At 43.0% G+C, this 20865-nt stretch overlaps 1 protein-coding gene across 7 annotated transcripts in view; it reads left to right on the top strand.

The window, feature by feature from the left end:
• LOC146811566 (telomerase protein component 1-like) overlaps positions 1-20865 on the top strand; it is a 1575504-nt gene that overhangs the window by 603391 nt on the left and 951248 nt on the right. For all 7 annotated transcript variants that reach the window (XR_014966741.1, XM_085618541.1, XM_085618539.1 and 4 more), the window contains one exon: positions 5346-5499. Coding sequence is in view for 6 of the 7 variants with exons in the window: in XM_085618541.1 (XP_085474667.1) it covers positions 5346-5499 (154 nt within the window). In the remaining variant the exon portion in view is untranslated. The remainder of the gene's footprint in view (positions 1-5345; positions 5500-20865) is intronic.

The raw sequence follows: 20865 nt of genomic DNA, 5'->3' as shown, positions 1-20865 counted from the left end.
GGACTGGAGAGCCCGAGACGAGCTTGCCTCGTAAAAATTCCATCTGAGGATCCGCTATACAAAGAACCAGCGAAAAGGAGCTGAAGGAGCCCTAGGCCCGAATGGCCTTCCCCAGGCCATGTTCAAATCCGACACTACCCTATGGTCAGAATACCTGACCCCTTTATTTCTTCATTGTAGTCTACACAGCACGGTACCAGAATCTTGGCGAGGTGCAATCATTCACCCAGTTAACAAAAGTGGGAAGAGAAACGAGCCCAAAAATTACAGAGTGGTTGCACTCCTCGACGTGGAATCTAAGTACTATGCAAACATCCTATTGGAGGAGCTACAGGCCTGGGTCAAAATAACCGCGCGCCTCCCTTGTAATCAGACCAGTTAAGTGGCTTACACCAATACTACAACCAACCTGTTAACGCTAACACTTCTGATGGAGAAAGCGACAGCTCAACAAATCCAGCTGCATTGCTGTTTCGTCGACTTCAAAGCGGCCTTCGACCGTGTGCCCAGGGACCTGCTATGGCAGAAACTAAAATCATGGGGCTTACCCCTGCCTCTTCTTCAAGCAATAATTCAACTCCATACAAAAACATGGATAAGAATTAAGCTGGGTGACGGCTCCCTTGTCTCTAGGACGTTTCGTACTGAAACTTGCGTCAAACAAAGCTGTGTATTGGCCCCACTTCTTTTTAATTTGTACATATCTAACCTTTCCGCAGTACTCGACAGCGTAAACTGCCATCCCCCTCAACTAGATGGGACCCGCATTACCAACCTGTTGTATGCCGATGACCTGGTGCTGTTAAGCCACATAAAAGTGGGTCTCCAGCGGCTATTGGATGAACAGCTACCATACACGACAAGAAATTGCCTCGAACTGAACCTGTCAAAAACCAAAATAAAATCTTTTGGGAAGCAAAACAATTCAACAGAAAGGTGGCACTTCAACGACACAAAGCTCGAATCGACCCCCAGATACAAATACTTGGGCATCTTCTTCGAACCAAGAGGCACTTTTACCAAGCACAAAGAAACACTGAAAACCAAAGCCTTGTCGTTAGAAGCGGCCGCTGCAAAATTGGCAAAACAGTTACTAGGTCCCAGTCTAACCCCCATGCTGCAAGTAATGAAGGCTAAGGTATTTAATTCCTTGACGTATGGGCATGAGGTTACTAAGGGCTCAACCAACGTGCTAATCAACAAACTAATTATCAACATTTTTAAAAGAGCTTTTCGGGTTGTCAAGATCTGCCTCGCCAGCCCAAGTGAGCCTTGAACTGGGATTACAAGACCACCACGGAGTGGAGGCAGGCGCATTTATTAAACTATGTCATAGACTGCGCCGCATCGGCAACGCTTGGACCGCAGTTTACAGTTACTGGGAGCAAAAGACCTCTGGGAAGCAAACCTCTCCCACCCGGTGCTAAAGACCGCCATTAAAAAAACTGTTTGATTGTGGTCCTTTCACTCGGACAGGGCAACACTGTCAAAGAGGAAACACGCCTGGGCAGTGATCTCCAATTTCAAAGTGGGTGCTCAGCCACTCTATCTTTCAAGCACATACGCACTTTATTGGAAAAATACGTTTTTAGTGCTGAGGATGGGTGACTGGCCCTTTCTGAAGAACCTCCCCGAATGGCTCCGGCCAAGTAGCAGTACTGAATGCAGGCTGTATGGTTACCATTCAGAAACAATGGAACACATCGTCTGTGCGTGCCCTGCATTGCTCATAGCCAGATGGTCACTGCTGCGTGGACAATGTATCATGTTGGGAGTCCGATCTTGCCGCCAAACAATAATGGCAGCTTAACCCTGACAACACCAAGCTAAATATTGGGCTTGCAAAATTCATCCATAAAGCGTCAAAACAACTGGAAGCCATATCCACATCTAAACCCGTCCCATCTTAGTACGGCAGTTGAGTTAACAGACTCGATAATCAAATCGGAGTCCAGACCATCGGAAAGCTAAAGCAATGTCTTCCAGGAGAACATTATTAGCCCATAATGGTTCACCGAATTTTTAGTAATTTCAAATCCACAGTTTTTAACATTTACTACTGTCATTTTATTGTTCGATTTAGCCATGTTTTAAATTGTAAATGGTTTGCTAAACTAATCAATAAAGAGTTAATAATAATACTGCACTTCAGGTATAGACCAAGTGCCTAGCAGTGGTAGCAGCCCAGTTACGCAGACAAAAAGTTGTCGTAGTTCCACATCTGGGCGATTGGCTTATCAAACCCAACACTCATCAGCACTGTCAACAACACACTCAAATTACAATAGATCTGCTCCATTACTTAGGGTTCACCACCAAAGTCACCAAGGGTCTATTCTAAACACACACGTGGGATTAGCCTATCCCAGTACGGCAAGAATCCAGAATTTCCTAGCATTCATAGCTCAATTCCAGGCAAATCAACAACTCAGTCATGTGTCTCTTAGGCATTATGACCTCCTGCATTGCCATAGTCTCTCATGCCTGACTACTCATGCGTCAGCTACAGGAATGCTTAGTGCGACAGTGGTCACAGTCACATGGTTAATTTGAAGATCTAGTGGTGATAGAGCACCAAACTCATCACTCTCTGCCCTAGTGGAACATCAACAACCTATCGGTTGGGTGGCTTTTCCTCGACCCTGTTCCCCAGATCACTCTCCCAACAGATGCATCACTCACAGGTTGGGGTGCACATTTGCAGGTCCTCACAGTACAGGGTCTCTGGGACACCAAACACCACTGTTTCCACAGCAATTACCTAGAGCATCAAGCTGTTTACCTAGCATTGAAAGCATCCTAGTCCGTCCGTACGGACAATATGACAACCATGTATTATCTAGACAGGGGTGGGGGCACATTCACCACAATTGTCTCACCTATCGCAGACCATTTGGAGGTGGACTTGACATCACAAAATTAATCTGTTAGTGGATTACCTTCTGGGAATAGACAACAACTTTGCAGACCTCCTCAGCAGGGTGCAGCAACAAGTCCACAAGTGGGAGCTCCACCCCAAGTCCTCCTTTCATACTTCCACAAAGGCGGGGGGGGCCCTCAAATAGATTTGTTTTAAAACTGCAGAAAAAGCCAAATGCCCAAACTTCGCATCCAGTGTCCCACACCCACAATCCAAGGGCAACGCACTATGGATGAGTTGGTCAGGGATATTTGCCTACACTTTTCCTCCTCTCACTCTTATTCTATTTCTGGTTTGGAAGCTCAGGCAAACATGTTGCACCCTAATACTAGTTGCTCCCACTTGGGATTGTCAAGGCTGATTTCACATTATTACTGGACCTCTCTCTAGTACCCCACGAGAAGCTCCCCAATAGGCTGGACTTTCCCACTCAGAATCTCGGAGAAATATGGCACCCAGATCCCAAGGCTCTCAACCCTACGATCTACCTCTTGAGGTCCTAGAATTTGGTTACTTAAATCTGCCACCTGAATGTATGACCACTTTTAAGGAAGCCAGCAAGCCTACCACTACAGCATGCTACGCCGCTAAATGGAAGGGGTTTGTTTATTGTATAAGTCTCCGGACTAGCATTCACCTCCATAGGGTTACATCTCACTGCAGTCGCTGCTGATCTACAAAATAGGCAACTCATGTTTTTATTCAAAGTACCTGTCATTAAAGACTTCATGAAGGGGCTTAAAAGAGTAATTCCACCGCTGGTTCGACCTGCACCCTCATGGAATCTTAACGTTGTTCTTTCAAGCCTCATGGGACCTCCATTTAAGCTCATGCACAACTGTCCCCTTCAATTTCTATATTGGAAGGTGGCATTTTTTATTGCATTTACTACACTTAGACGTGTTAGTGACCTCCAGGCATTAATCTTAGATGAGCCTTTCTTCCAGCTCCATAGACAGGGTGGTCCTCCACACCGTCCCTAAGACTCTCCCAAAAGTTGTCTCTCGCGTTCATCTTAATCCATTGAGTTGCTGGTTTACATCCCTCAACCAGATGTCAAAAGAGCCCTTATGTTCTACATTGATAGAACTAAAATGTTTAGAAAATCTAAACAGCTGTTTGTTGCTTTTTCACTACCTCAAAAAATAAATTCTATATCCGAATCCGGTATTGCCAGCTGGATAGTTAAGTGCATTCAAACATGTTATGCTAAAGCCAAAAGAAAATTACCTGCGCCTCCAAGACCACACTCTACTCGTAAAATAGGAGCATCCATTGCTTTCATGGGAACCATTCCCATAGCTGACATATGCAAACCAGCTACATGGTCTACACCACACACTTTAACTAAACATTGTGTGGATGTATTAGCACGCCAACAAGCAAATGTAAGACAGGCAGTGCCACGTACAATTTTTCAAACCACTGCAACACTCACAGGTTAGCCACTGCTTCTTTGGAGGGCTGCTTTACAGTCTATGCAAAGCATGTGTATCTACAGACATACATCTTTCGAACGGAATATGTTACTTACCCCATAAGCATCTGTTTGTTGCATGTAGTGCTATAGATTTGCATATGTTCAAACCAAGGTGTCATGGTGAGCAAAAGAACGATGGGTTGGGATGCTAACCTGAGCGATTTTGCCAGTAGATAGACAGATTGCAAGCATTCCTCATATCCCCTTTTGTGTGTTTCATAATATTATACACTTGTGAAGGAAATTGGCAGTACAGATTAGACATTTAAAGGTAAACACCTTCTCTACCTAGAATCCCTGAGAGTGCCTAGGGTATGGTATAGCCATCAAGTGATTATTTTAGAAACCATACTCTGTAGGAAATATTTGCATGGTTATCTAGTCGTTTTGCCACTGGCGGAAGACACAAATTCCAATTGGCTATGCCTTTCCCTAACTTTTATTCTATCTTGAGGAAAGAAAACACTAGTTGAGCCCTAGGAAGTCTTTCTAAAGAAGAAAACAAAGTATTTTTGCCTCTTGAAGTATGTGGATTTGAAAAAGACTTGCTCCTTAAATTTATACTTTTTACAAACCCTCCACATTGGCTGGAGAATCGACAACTATAAATTTGAAATGAGATTAATCTGAGGAAGATATTGGCTGAAAAACCTGTTAAAGCTAATTAACCTGCCGTACTACAGTTTTCAACAAGCCTTAGAATAAAAATCTGTTGGGCATCCTCTTTGACCATAAAGGAGTACAAACATTTTATGAATTTGAAACAAATGTTCAGGATAGTAAATTGTTGTTACATTTAATTATTTCTCCTTTCCTATTGCACTAGTGGCAGACGCTTTAAAGGATAAGGTTGTAACCATCAGTAATTTTGTTCTTGTATTGGAAATAAGAAAAATCTTCAAGCCTGCACTATCTTTAATGCTGCCCCCTTGTCTATTCCTCTAGGGGCCTTGTGTCTGAGTTCAACTCCTTGCTGCATAGCATCTCACTGTCCTTGCGCCGGCAACACACTGTCACTCTGCTAATTGATGGAGCGGACTGTCTTCTTGGCCAGAGTGGACAGCGCACTTCAGACTGGATCCCAGAGCGCCTGCCGCAGGTACACAAAGTGAAATACTGGGCATATGATTTTGGGGGCTAGTAATTCACGTTTGGCAGTCACAGATTGCTCTGAATTTATGTTGCCTACATACATAACTTCTAAAATGTCAGATTTGAAAAGCACAGCCTGACAAAAAAAAATATTCTTTTTTTTACACCTTCACCACTCGAGTAAATTTAAAAAGTCAAAAGATGCATGGGAGTTAAGAATGAAATAAAAAAAATGGATCCAAGTGCATCAGTTACAATTTTCACCTGTCAGCCTTCCAACAAGGTCCTACCTTTATCATTGTTCACTCTCTAATGTAGTTCCGATGTGTCGTTTTCAGGCTCCTGAGTTTAGTTGCCTGTCTACGCTTGATGCACAGATGCTACACGATTTCCAGCTTTATCTCTTCTTACTCAGCACTATAACTTCACTGACTGTCAGTTCCTTTTTGAGTTATTCTACTGTTTTTGTCTCCTTCACACTCTTCTGTGAAATTACCTCATGTATTTACGGTCTTTTTTATGAGAATTACATTCTTTTGTATTTTGAAGTTCCCTCCCCTCTTCTAAAAGCTAAAGTACATGTCTCCTGAAAGATTGTGTCTGTTCACAAAGGTACAGTTACATGTGTAAATTTGTTCTTACACTTTGTAGTACTCTTACTGCTTTTGGCTATTCCCCGTTTAAAGAGTGTAGTTACTCCAAAGTGTAGACTTGCATGTCTCCACCCCTGAATTAATGGGGTGAAGCCTAATTTATGAGTGTAATATTACTACAAGCACTTTTCTCACGTTTGCAGACGTGTCTGCCACTGGGACAGAGATCCCCTTATGATAAAGTAACAAACTGTACAAAGTTTATTAAACTTAAAAAATTACTAACATTATTTTTATGTTACATATTAATGTTAATTACTTTCATATATTGATTTAAAATGTGTAAAAAATAAACATACTAGAGCAGTATTAATTCTGAATTAAAAATGTAATTAATTTACATACATTTTAAATAAAATATTTTAAATATATTACTAGAAATACCCACCTAAAGTGAAATGTTCATATTGATTATGTAGCACAAATTACAACAAGTTATGTATAGAATTAATTTAAATTAATTTAAGTATTTTTTTAACAAGAAAGTTGAATTTATTTCTAAATTAAAAACATTACATATTTTTATTTTGTGACTGTTATCAGTGGTTGAGTAGGTGTCTGATTGGCTGTATGGTTGTGTGAGTGGGTGTATGAGTGGCCGTTTGGATCTGTCACTGGGTGTGTGAGTGGCTGTATAGGTCTGTCAGTGGGTATGTGAGTGGGTATAAGGGTCTGTGAATGGGTTTGGGAGTGCTTTTCTGGGTGTGTGATTGGATGTGTGAGTGGTTGTATGGGTGGTGTAGGTGGTTGTATGGGGGTGTGATGATTCCTGCATATCTGCCTGCACGGGACTCAAAGCTCCAGCAGCCCAGGACCCCAGGAGGCGAACCCTGGTGCTGCCGACACCTGTGGCTCATTAAGCGTTATATAGTGCATTCTGCCATCCTGCGACGCGGGCCATGCCCGGGCCCGTCTGCACCCCTTGGCGGCCGGAGGAGACAGGGCAGGGCTAGCCTCCTTGGCTCCTGCACCCACAGCATCGCCTCTCCTTTTCTTCACTGCGCAACCATACTGTTTTAGTCTGTTAGTACCTGCCTTTTGGCTGTGTTTTTCGCCAATTTGATTATGGAGAAGAGAAAAGCATCAGACTCTGTAGTTGGGCAAGGGCATGCGGCAAACCGTGACAAAAGATGTGCGGCAGATAATTGTACTGTTGATGCCATTGATGAGTTAATAGAGGGCATGCTGGGTGATAAGCAGGCTGGAGTCTGAGGGAAAGATACCGGACTGAAAATTACACATCATTTTAAATAGGGACGTAAGAAGGCTTTGTCGGGCAAAAACAGGTCTATTGACGCTGTTCAAGCTGGCCTGCGCCCTGCCCCCAAAGAAACAGACTCCCTGCCTACTCCAGCCGTTACTTCGACATTCACTTGGGACTGTAGAGGCCAGACAACATTAGAAGAGGAATTTGTGTTAAATGTACCTGCACAACTCGATTCGCCCCTCTTTTTGATTTGGGCAAGGATACTCCTGCATGTCAGGCCATGAAGGCAGATGGGGATACTGAACCTCCATGGGACTGCCCAAACACGTATATTGGTTAGTAATGCCCTTCTTGAGCTGTGTTTGACTTTGTTTACTTGTGAGTAACTTTGTCCCATAATTTGTTGGAAGGCTGAGGTTATTAAGTGTGTGCTCGAACTCCAACAGTCTGGGGCAATTCTCAAGTTGGCTAAATGAATAAAATTCAAGAACTTAATCCCAGCATTAGAACTCTATAAAGTCAGGGCAAAAAGCGCAGCCCTTTATGGAAGGGAACTGTTGGGCCATTAAATCATAAAGGAATTATCTGTGGTAGAGAACCGATTTCTGAGGCAATTATTTAATCTCCCACAGAGTGCCCCAACACTTCCCCTATTGGTGGATTTGGGTTTGTATTTTGTTTACTTTGATACAGTTGAAACCTTTACTGTTCTGGTACTGGCTCTGGACGACCCCTGAACTGGAGCTCTATATACTCCCTTCCAGGGATCTTCTAAATTTACCAGTCCATCTAAGAATATCTTGGTTGCTGTACTTAAAAAGGATGTTTAAAGCACTTGCCCTGGAATCCTTGTGGGATACACCCGAAGAAGCTATTAAGATACCAAACCAATTGATAAAAGATTGATGTAGGGATTATCTTTGAGACAAAATGATTAAAAACTGTGTATCACTTCTGCCCTCTTTCCCTCCTTCTCTATCCTGCTCCACGTCTCCTCTTTCTCTCCTTCTTTGTTTTCATATGCTGGATGTGCCACTCTCACCCACAATTGGGTTCCTCACGAGCAAACTCGACAGTTGCGACTCTATGGCTCTACCCTACTGGGTAGAGTTCTGCTCAGAACACCACTGGAGCGGCGATCGCTCCAATCATCATCATAATACATAGGGGTATATGCAGGAGGTCGGACTTGGACGTACGACCCTGCCGTCTCCTGGACATTAGCAGGTGCTGCAATACTCTAGATGTTAGCTTTATTCTATTACGTAATATACAGTAATAGAAGCCATATCATGATCATCGACCTCTGGCTGAATTGATGGGATATTATTCAGTGAGCGCTGGTAAATAACAATATGGAGAATTACATGGTGGATCGTATATTAAATGCTAACTAAAACAAGCATACCACAAGTAGGCTGTGCATCGGACTTCAGCCTCTCATTCTCTTCTATATCCGCTCTTTGCCCTCTTCTTCCACTCACCTTATTTTCTCACTTCTCTCTCACCTTAGTCTTCGGGGACTTTCTTTTACCCTCTCCCCTTTTCTAGTTCCTTTTCTCTATATATCTATCTCCGTTGGACTTGATTTGTTTTGTAATATGAAGGAGCTCTATCATAGGGTTTGTTTAATATGGTTGTCACATCACGCGGCCAGCTCAGTTTGGGTTGTAGGCGACTTGCTGTGTAACCCAACATAAATGCAATGTCAAATAATGTTTTTCTCGTGCATACTGAATAATACTCAAACCACGCGGCCAGCCCATTACAGGGTTGTAGGTGACTTGCTATGTATACGATACATCTCCCTCTATCCTTTAATGAAAAGAGTTAAAACTGGACCACACACACCTAAAAAAAAAAAACTGTGTATCAGGTAGTCGAACAGACTTCTTTTTAGACCATAAGATTACTCTTTTTTTTTTTTAAGCACCCTTAGATATGATACAAGGCTCCCTTCCAAGGCAACTCTATTTGAAGTTTAGATACTGTACTCTTCCCATAGCTAAGTTTACATAGAGATTGGGGAACAACAATGAATCCAATAAATGTTGTCCAATGTGCAATACGAGCCTTGATTCCATTATCCATTTTGTATTTTTCTGCCCTGCCCACAGTATCCCTCGTAACAAATATATCATTCCTGTGTGCCGTCTTTTGGGAATAAGGACCTTGGGGTAGCCTTTAAGGTACTGAAATCGGACACAAGGGAAATAGTTATGGTTGGTATTGCTTAATCTCTACATGCAGCATGGATTACACGTATGTGGAGAGGAAGTAACATTTTGTAACATCAGTACTTGATGTAACTTTTACATTTCTAGGATGGATGTACATAGAATGTCAAATGTTTTAAAGCAAACTAGAAGTTTCTGCACATTTGCCTAAAAGGTGGGCTGAAATCCTATGAACATTAGAATAAGAGGTGCATAGCTCTGGTCGATTTTCCCAGATTGTCTAATATTTTAGAGGGAAATTGTAGTAATGCTCATTTGGCATATCAAGGGTATTATTGCATTGTTCCACCCCCCTTCTTTTACTCATTTGTGTTTTTATATGTTTTATATATTTTTAACTGCCAGAATTGATTACTGTTAATTCATATTGTTGCTTTTATTATTATGTGTCTTATGGATTTTTTATCGCAAGTAAACAACTAATTGATTTGAATGGGTATGAGTGGCTGTATGTATGTGTGTGTGAGTAGGTGTATGAGTAGCTGTGTGGGTGTGTGAGTGGTTGTATGGGTGTGTGAGTGGGTATGTGAATGGTTGTTTGGTGTGTGAGTACTTCTATGGGTCTGTGAGTGGGCGTGTGAGTGGTTGAATGGGTCTGTATGGGTCTGTATGTGGGTGTGTGAATCATAGTTCCCTCTAAACCTTGCGCCTGTGCGGGCGCGCACACCTTGGCTTCCCTTCATGCAGAGATGTACAATCAGCGCACACTACAAAGGATTCTGCGGCATTCATGGAACGCTTCACTGGAGCCTTTGAGGTGCACTGATAGTTACGGAAGCTGCGCCACTGAATGCTTTTTCAGAAAACATCTTTTTGTCTTTATAAATGCTAGTAGCGGGCATATAAATACCTGGAGGGCACCCTGAAGCAGCAGGAGAGCACTTTAAAGCTTTCCCTGCAGCCTGAGTCCAGTCTACATGTCCCTCTGCCCACCCTCAGAGAACAACGAGGTGAAAGGAGGCGGTTTCATGCTCTGGTTAGATTCTTTATGTACCACCTCCTGGAGGCTTTCTTCTCGGAGGGTAGGGTGTTTAAGGTCCAAGTTTGGGACAATACAGCGGAGCCTTACAAGCTACTTGTAAATGAGTTTCCACATTCTCATAAAGTGAGGAAGGAGTTTTCTGAGTTTCTAATTTAACGAGGCTGAGCACAGCTGTTGTGTCTGTGCTGCTTGGGCATCCAGGTAAATCCATGTTGCCGATTACCCTCTCCCGCAGCTGGTGCTTCTAGTGATGATGTGCATTTTAGACGACTAAAAATATATGTCCAGGATCTTAGTCTTTGAAAGGTCATCAACCGTTCAGGGGCATTCAGAGAGTGATTGCACAATTGTACTAATCTCATTATAAAAACAAGACTGCACATACTATGTAAGGTTAGTGAGCCAGAAAGCAAGGGTTCGCAGAGGTCGTCCCAATCACAGGCCCTTACACAAGCCTGGTTCCTGAGGACTCACACACACCTCCAGATAGCATAAGAGAGCCACCTTGTAAACCAGAAGCGTATGCCAGATGAGCCAGCCCGGTGGGCCCTCTCCCAGTTCACTCTAGACAAGAGACATTGTCATCTCCTGGGTCCTTTCAGATGAGCCACCGTCGGATCAAATAGTCCTTCTAGAAAGCAAACGCACCACAGTGCGTTCCGCCAGGCGGCTACAAAGTCCCCACCATCTTACAACCTTCTCGGGCAAGTCTAAAATGGACATTAGGAGCGAAAGATACACAAACTGTATTCCTCCTTTGCAAATCAAAATAATTCAAATCATAACTTTATGCAGTAACTTGAATGAATTAACGGATTAGTGATTGTGCAAGTAAACAGTGAGTGAAAGAAAGAAAGAGAAATAGAATTAATGAATGAGTAAATGGGCAAGTGAATTTGTGAGTTTTTGAATGAACATGTATGTGACTGTCCAAGCAAGTAGGATAATGAACAAGTGAGTATATAAGTGAAACAGTGGGTGAGTGGACTGAATGTCCAAGTTATTGAACAAGTTAGTGAGTGAACAGTTTCATGTGGGAATGAGTACGTATGTGAATTAATCAGTAAGTGTTTGGATGGCAAGTGTACGAATTAGTGAATGAATAAGCAAGTGAAAAATCAGTGAAAGAGTGAGCAGCAAGTAAGTGAGTGAGAAAGCAAACAAAAGAGTGTGCAAGTCAGTAAGTGACTGAATGATATATGCAAGTGATTGAAGTGAGTGAAGAAGTGTGCAAAGGATAAGTGACTAACCACATGATAGTGACTTAGTGTGAGTTTACAAGTCAGTGAATGAGCAAGTCAGTGAGTGAACCATGAAGTGACTGAAAGAACAAATGATGACCAAGAGTTTGAAGCTTCTCTTGAATTTAGACATAAAAAATAAGCGTGACAGTGAGCAAGCTAAGTGAGTAGGTGCAGAAGTTTTTGAGTGAATAATACAATCAGTGAGTGAAACTAAAGCATTCTGCTGAAGGGAGCCTAAGCTGTGTAACACAGTCCCTTAGCCACACTGCCTTTACCTCTCCCCCTAACACAAAATCTGGTGCAGCATATTTTTCGTAGCAGAATAAAAAATATTTGTCTAGAAACACTATCCCTTTACTCATTATTTCACACCATGTGTTGGTATTGGGAACTTTTGGTTAATACATTCTGCAGCAAATTCCCCAGCCACTCCCAAAACGAAATACAAAAACATGGCATACTAAAACATAATTCAATAAAATAAGATTTAGGGGTGTAGAGAATTCATGGAGTGCCCCAAAATGTGGGTAAAATTATGCAAACCTAATGCTTATTTATGCAAAATGCAATCTGGTAGTTCTTTAGAGAACTATAATTTTGTACGTTTGTCATGTTATTGCAGGATACATGATGGTTGCCTTGTAGGAAAGTCTATTCTCAATACATTTGGCCTGACTTAATTACAGTGACAAGCCAATGACAAAGGCTATACACATGATTGGTTCACTGGAAAGGTATTTCTGATGCACTAGTTTGGATCTGTCTCATATTAAAAGCTCCGACAAAAACAGTAGACCTGTGTTATTCACTATGAAACCTCTGTTAAAGCCAATAGGCATTTATAGATGGATCCCTACTGGACCTTCTTAAAGCCGACAGATGTATTCGGTTACATGGAATCTCACAGATTACAGTTTTTAGGCAAGGAGTTTGGTGTTGAATACTCCCTTCAACAAACCTTAGGGGTGCAAAATTAGCACTGTAATAATTCTTGTTAGCATCTCTTTGGAAAGCCTGACAGGTTTATTTGTATACGAGGATCTTGTAAAAAAAAAAATCCTTAAAACAAAATACATATGTATACATATACATCCATATAGATGCAGAGAGAGGCTTATGGTCAGCCATTTTTTGCCACTGGTCTGTATGGGTGTCATTTACACTTTCCTTCGATCATTGTCATCATAGAGCATAGGGAAATCGGTCATTCCACTTCAGTTCTTGGTTCTCGTACCATGAGAGTGACATTTGTCTGAACACATGTGCACATCCATCTGAAAATGATTGCCCTCAGTGTCCAAGCTAGTAGGCCAGTCTTTTAGTTTTCCCTTTTCTGCTTACAAGTGCTTTTATTTACTTTTTATTTTCATTTTTAAAGCATGCTACAGCGCCAAAGATGGAGCTTATTGACTACTTGCTTGACGCTTACTTCATGTGAAGTGCACTGCAACCTGCCCAACTGCTGCCTCTAAACTAGCTGACCATTATGCAATGATATTATCCACACTGCATCATTGTTTTACCATTGCAAGATGGTCTACAGAATTCTAACGTGGCAGTCAGCTGGAACTATACACAATGTACAATACCACTGCAAGATGTCCACCACTATTTACAATACCATTGCAAGATGTCCATCTGCTGCTTTGTTTAATTTCGTTATTGCAAGCATACGTCTGCCATTTTTAGCCAATAACACGTTTTGTACTTTTATCTTGTATATGTGGCAGAATCTGTGTATGTGTTGTATTGTGGTTGTGTAAGTGGGTGAATGCAAGAATGAATAAGTGATTAATGGATGCACAAGGATGAGTGACCGAGTGCATGTATCATGACCAATCAGCGTCTAAGGAGTAACTTTAATGCTTGTTTTCAACAGTTAAGTGGTAGTTGGTCGATTTGTCTAGTTGCACATCTCATCACTCCGTTGCGCACACTAACAAGAAAAGTGTGCACACAAACATTCTATTGCCGCACACGAGGAAGAATAATTAGAGGGAACATTGGTGTGAATGCTTGTATTGGTGTGAGTGGGTGTGCGAGTGGTTGTGTGGGTGTGTTATTATTATTATTATAGTTGCTTGTACAGCGCAGCTGACACCCTACGGGTAACCTGGCGCTATGTTAGGATGTTGACTGAGTGAGGAAGGCAGACTAGGCCCCTGCCAGGCGGAATTAGCAGGGGGCTAGATGGTGGGCCCGAGGAAAGAGCCAGGTTTTTAACCTTTTTCTGAACTGCATCAGATTGTCTATCTGTCGAATGTCCAATGGGAGTGTGTTCCAGAGCCGAGGAGCTGCTATGCAAAAGGCCCGGCCTCCTGATTTAACTTTCCTAATTCTCTGCACCCTCACCAAATTTGATGAGGATGAACGAAGCAGCCGAGGGGGGACATACCAACTAAATTTTTCCTGCAGGGATTTAGGCCCCTGTCCATGTAAGACCTTGAACAACAAGCATAAGTCCTTAAATTGTATTCTCTGTAGGACTGGTAGCCAGTGTAAGTCCGAAAGTGCCAGAGAGGCAGAGGAACGACGTGATCGTCCCAGTGCTATCTTTGCGGCCATGGTCTCTATTCTCTGCAATCTCTCAATCAGATACCGTGGGGAATTCAAGAGCAGAGCATTGCAGTAGTCCAACCTACCGAGGATAGTACTTCGGACTATCAATGTCCTGGCCTCCAATGAAAATATCGGAAAGATTTTTCGAAAAGCCCTAATCAAACTAAAACAGCTCCCAACTGTCTTATTGATGTGTTTCTCTAATGTCAATTTATTGTCAAACATAACTCCCAGGTTACGCACAGCAATACTGGGAGCCAGTGGGGCGCTAGCCGCAGTAGGCCAAAAATTAGATGGAAATAAGGGGAGAACTCTTGCTGTTGCGCAATATAAGATCTCTGTCTTTTCACAGTTAAATTGAAGGGAATTCTCCCTAAGCCAAGTCGCTATATCCTGCAGGCAAGCATGAAAATGTATTAAAGGGACTGATTGCTCACCTTCTAAGGACAGGATAAGCTGGGTATCGTCTGCATAATTAACTAGATTGACATTGTGAGATCTTATAATTGAAGGTAAGGGACTCATATATACATTAAAAAGGATGGGACTTATTGCCGATCCCTGTGGGACACCATGCAATATATTAGAAAACTTTGAGCGAAAGGGAGGAAGAGCAATTGCTTGCTGTCTATTAGATAGGTAAGAATGGAACCACTTAAGGGCAGTGCCCGTCACTCCCACCTCTTCAAGCCTGGACAGAAGGATCCCATGGTTTACCGTATCGAATGCGGAAGACAGGTCGAGAAGGACCAAGATGGCCGACTGTCCCCTGTCTGCTCGCATTCACAGATCATCCATAACGGTCACCAGAGCCGACTCTGTCCCATGGCCAGGACGGAATCCAAATTGTACCTTATCCAGAATGTTATTACTTACTAGAAACTGGGAGAGTGTTTTACTAACCAATCGCTCCAGGATTTTTATTGGATAGGGTAATAAAGAGATTGGCCTATAATTCTTCATACATGCTGGGTCTAGTGTCGCCTTTTTCAACAGAGGCGCCACTGACGCCTGCTTCCAGCAGGCTGGCACTGTACCATCCATCAATGATTGGTTGCAGATTTGCCATAGTGCCGGAAATAACTCCGGAGCCAATCCCTTCCAAATTTTATGTGGCAATGGATCCAAAGGTGATCCCGAGGATATTCCCATGGCCATTTGTTTCAAAATCCCCTAGAGAGAGAGTGTCAAAATGATCCAGGGAGTGTAATTTCCCCCTCTCAGCTTGATTCAATAGGTACGATTCCTTAAGCATGTGTCTTGGGTCTAGATCATTGACAGTATTACTTATCTTGTCCTCAAAGAAGGATGCCAGTCCATCACACAGTGCCTGACTAGGCACAATCTCATTATTTACGCACTCAGGATTAATCAGAGTGTCTACAATCCTGAAAACTTCCTTAGTGCTATTTTGTGCCTTCAGGATAGAATTCACGAAAAACTGTTTTAGCTATCACGATTTCTTTTCTGTACTCCACTAAGGCTACCTTCCAGAGGATTTTATCCTTCTCAGCATATGCTCTACGCCATTTCCTTTCTGCTTGCTTACAACCAAGTTTCAAGGTTCTGAGGTTTTCAGTAAACCATGGGGCTGACGGTCTACCAAGTTTTTTATGATCTTTTAATGGGGCGACTTGATCTAGCTTGGTACTAATATTATTAGAATAATTTATATAATTCTCCTCCACTGTCTTGCCAGTATCATACATCTCAATGGATGCAAACACGGGGAGGACCTTTGCTTTCTTTAAAAGGCCCTTCCAGTCCCTACTTTGAAATTTTCGGTCAGTCTTCTGGTTTAACTTATTTAATTACCAAACAAATATAGATTGAAAACACGGGGGTCTTAGGGAATTTTAGAGACCACAATGGATTTATTCCCCAATCATAACTCCAAAAAACAGTACGAAATCCATGGGTCTAGACAAATAGCTAAAAAGTGTGTGTTCAAAAACTACAAAAAGATGGGTGTATAATCTATTAAGACAGCATCACAAACTGCACACCTCAGACCACCAGGGAACTAGGTTATCCTTGGAGAGGAGAATCCCCATGATGAAGCATATCACCTTTGTGGTGAGTGAGGGATTTTGTCCTAAAAAGGGAAATGCCCTTATATTATATTATACACCCATCTTTTTGTAGTTTTTGAACACACACTTTTTAGCTATTTGTCTAGACCCATGGATTTCGTACTCTTTTTTAATTTATTTAATCCCAGATTATACAGCTGGAAGATAATCAGATAATGATCTGACCAACATACCGGTAGGGCCTCAATAGGTCCCATTAGCTGTTCATTGAAGAACACTAAGTCCAACGTGTGTCTCCCCTTGTGGGTAGGTCCCTTAACCCACTGTTGTAGATTAATGATTTCACAAGATTGAACAATGTTGTAATAGCCTGGATCTAATATCCCGTTTGGCCATACATTAAAACCTCCTACGACGAGCAGTCTGGAATGGCACAAAACCAAGTTGCTCAGGACTTCAATGAGTCCTTGTTGAAAGGCGGGGCTAGCTGCTCCAGGTGGCCTATAACAAACTAGGCCAGTAAATAGTTGTCCATTGGGCTCTTTTATTGAGAAGCCCGGGAGTTCTATCCCTTCCGGTTCCTCAATAGCAAGAGGTAAAAAGTCCCAGCTGTCTTTAAAAATAATCCTAACCCCACCTCCCGACCACCCAAGCGAGGTTTATGGAGGGCTTTATACCCAGATGGACAGGCCATGCCCAGCTCCAGGTCTGAGTTAGGATGTGTCCATGTTTCAGTCATAAACAGCACATCCAATTCGTGCAATTCCACCAACAATTGAATCTCCAAATGGTGCTTAGGTAGCGACATGACATTGAGCAGTCCGCACCTCAAGCCATCTTTCCTTATAAAATCAAGCTTCAGCCCTGCCGTCGCTTCTAGTCTAGCCCTACCTCTCCTGCCTCCTGCTACCCCCAGCTCCAGCAGCTGTTCTCTTGTATAGATGTGCCTTTCATCACCAACATCATTTATACCAACATGGGCAGCATGGCTGGCGCTGTGCGCGGACGGGCGCAGACGGGCTTGCCTTAGGCGCACCCGCTGCGCGGCCACGCCAGCGTGCTGTATTTATGGGTGTGGGGCCAAACAACTAGACCGGTAACCTCAACAAAGGCGGGTCCGCTCTAACGGGCGGGCACCGCGAGGTAAAAAAGCCGGCAAGCACAATGTTAATTTCTTTTTAAGTTTTCAAATGGTTCAACAATTTGTAATAAAAGGTTCAGCACAATACTATTTTAAAAACAGAAGTATTTTAAAAAGTGCAGAGTGCAATAGCAGCAACAGACAAGTCTTTACGCTCTCATTCCAAGCAGCGCTTCACACGTCAGTCACCTCACAACACGCCTGGAGTGTGAGTGGTTCAATCAATCAAGGACTTCTAAAGTGCGACAACTCACCTGTCAGGGTTTCAAGGCACTGGGTATGGGAGGGCTTGAGTCTGTGGTTCAGTCCAATAGCCAGGTTTTGAGGTCCTTTTGAATTGCAGAAGCAATGGTGATTGCCTGAGGTGCAGAGGCAGGGAGTTCCAGGTCTTCGCAGCGAGGTAGAAGGACCTTCCTCCAGCCGTGGTCTTGCGTATTTGTGGGACGGTGGCCAGAGCCAGTTGGGCGAGCGAAGCTTTCTGGTGGAGGTGTAGAAGAAGAGATGGTGACTGAGGTATGCAGATCCAGCATTGTGAAGGGCTTTATAAGCGTGTGTGAAGTTTGAATGCGATTCTCTTGTTCACAGGTAGTCAGTGATGTGGTTGCGGCGTGGGATGTTCAGGCTGAGTCTGAAGTGGTTCTGTGCATGATGTCATCAGTGGTTACCTAATATATCAGTGATGTCACTTGCCATGTCATGAGTGATGTAATATGTGAGGTCATAAGCAGTGCACTGCAGCCCGGGTAACTATACCTGCTGAATTTAATTGGCTTTATATGAGTGAAATCTGAGCCTAACTATAAAGTCCATTTAACCTTTGTTTTTTTCAGTGGTTTTTTTCAGTGAATTTCTAAGGTTTTTTTTAATTCTATTTCCTAACTTTCTCTGTAACCTTTGGTTTTTTCCAGTAAATTTCTACGTCTTTTTAAATGTTATTTCCTAACTGGAACATCCCTGTACCCTTTGTCTTTTCTTAGTGAATTTTGAAGGCTTTTTAATGTTATTTCCTAACTATAATGTCCCTGTAACCTTAGAGCCTCAGTTTGCTGCCCAGACCTTACTCAGACTACCAGCAAACCACATCATGCCGTATTTTACAGGCAGTACTTTATTCTCTCATGGGTGAGGCGCAGTACATGCATCGATGGCCTTAGGGAACGACGACTATGTACCCAAGACTTGCTGTAGCGGTGTCTCTACCATGGGCCTACTGTATCAGTATGCCCATTCTGGACCTGCCTCCACAATGGTTCAACCAAGGACTATTACAGGAGATGCATTAGTTGTACAAAACTATACAAGTATTACTAGACCTTGCCTACATGAATCCATGGCCCCAAGGACTGACTATCATCATTTGCGGACCTGCTGCAACAGTGTCCCAATCCTGGACCTGCTGCATCATTGGTACAACTTAGGACTACTGCAGTAGATGCAGTCTTCTTGCCTCGCAGTACTAGAAATCATTATCTGCCCCTCTATTTCTTATCTTATTTTCCTCCTTACCGAGTTTTTTTTCCCCAATCCTTTCGCTCTTGACGTCTTTTTTACTCGTCTTTACAAGCTTCATCACCTTTTTTTCTTCTACCCTTCCCCTCTTCATCTTTCTTTTCTCCACGTTTTCGCTCTTCTCTGATGTTTATGATGCTTCCCTCATTAATTCACCAGGGAGTCCTGTTTATTGCGCTCCTGACCCGGCGCTGGTACTGTTAGGGTTGTGCTGCTTTTAAGTGACAGTGCGCAGACAGGTACTTGCACTCACTGCTCGTCAGCTTTATTTCTGGGCATGATTCCTTCTGCTGTTCATAACTGTGGCCACGGTTGGATGGTGCTGATGTGAACCACAGGGGTGTGTTAAATGGTGCAAGTCTCAGATGCCCAATAGTCAAGCAGGCTTGACTTGACTTCAAGCTTTGACCCGCATAGTGCTCAGACTAAGAAGCAGTCATTGGAAGAGATGGGAAAACACTGACCTCCAAATTTCTGATGGATAGTAATCCAAGCTAGGTCCCTTTCTGTAAAGTGGTTTTTAAAGTGCATCATGTCAAAGTATCTTTGCAATAAACTCAATTATTTTCTTCAAAAAACGCCCCAAATGCTGCCTTTAAGCTTACACCCACCTGTGTAGCGATCTTTAAGGCTAAATCAATGAGACCAATATTGCTAACCCAGTGATTTTTAGATGAATAAACCATATCATGTACACATACAATCCCCCCCCCCAGAGACCCACCAGTGTATCGTGCACTGTGCAGACACCACCCAGCCTCATCTGTGCTATTCAAAAGTTCAGCGGAATGCTCGGCTAGGTGACCGTGTTAATTGCAAAGTGTGAGCCAGGCTTAGGTCTCTGGCACCCGGTTGTTAGGACTTGTGTAGTAAGGGTCAGTGCAGGACCACGGCAAGCAGGAAGCCTCTTGCTGCTCCTGTGACGGGCAGTCGAAAGGGCAAACATTCTTGGGAGCCAGCGGACAAGGTAAGTCTACCCTTAAACTAAAGCACGAGCCGGACAGCCACAAGTGGCAGGAGCAGTAGCAGGGTAACTGGTGCTCGCGCCCATGAACCGGCAGTCGCGCTAGCTGTGATCCACTCCGCAACTCAGACCCTGTAGGGGACAGGGCCATCAGCATAGAAACCTGAAATGCTCCCCATTGGCTGCATGAGGCAGCTAGGGGCAGAAACAAGAATAAGGTGTGAGTGGTTGTGAGCGGAAAACAGCAAATACTGTCAGTTCAACAGCTGATATGCGTGAGCATTCTGAGACCTAGCGGTGGTGTGAGGATATTCCCAAAATGCGTTAGTCTAACTCCTGACAAGTGACACTTGACAGGGCTGCCTTACTATGTTTATAAATAGCTCCCGGGACCTGGCCCGCCCAGAGTCCGGTGTTTAAACAAGCGCAGGAGACAGCGACTGGGTTTTTAAAAAAATATATTTTGCTGCAAATTCGCTAATCTGTCACGATTTTCGCTATGAATATTAAAAATAAAATCCCTTTTTTTTTTAAACAAATTTTATTTGTCAAATGCACATACAGCGGAGCTCTGTAACCCAGAGGCTTCCGTAGCATCAATGAACAATATTCTGACTTTGACAGTTTTCTCATGTAATAACGAAAAAGGAATAATGAAGGAACATGCATATAAGATGCAACAAAATTAAACAAAAAAATAGATAACTCCCCCCACCTTAAAATAAAATGCCTTTTGACCCTGGCAGGGTCCGTGGGGGACCCCAGCACCATGCTTGGGGGGTCATGGTATTTCTATCCTGCCCTCTTCTCTTTTTTTAACATTTTTGTTTGGGACTTGTCCGAG

Source organism: Triturus cristatus, chromosome 7 (assembly GCF_964204655.1).
Source record: "Triturus cristatus chromosome 7, aTriCri1.1, whole genome shotgun sequence".
NCBI classification, from domain to species: Eukaryota; Metazoa; Chordata; class Amphibia; order Caudata; family Salamandridae; genus Triturus; species Triturus cristatus.
This window is presented reverse-complemented; position numbering and strand designations above follow the sequence as displayed.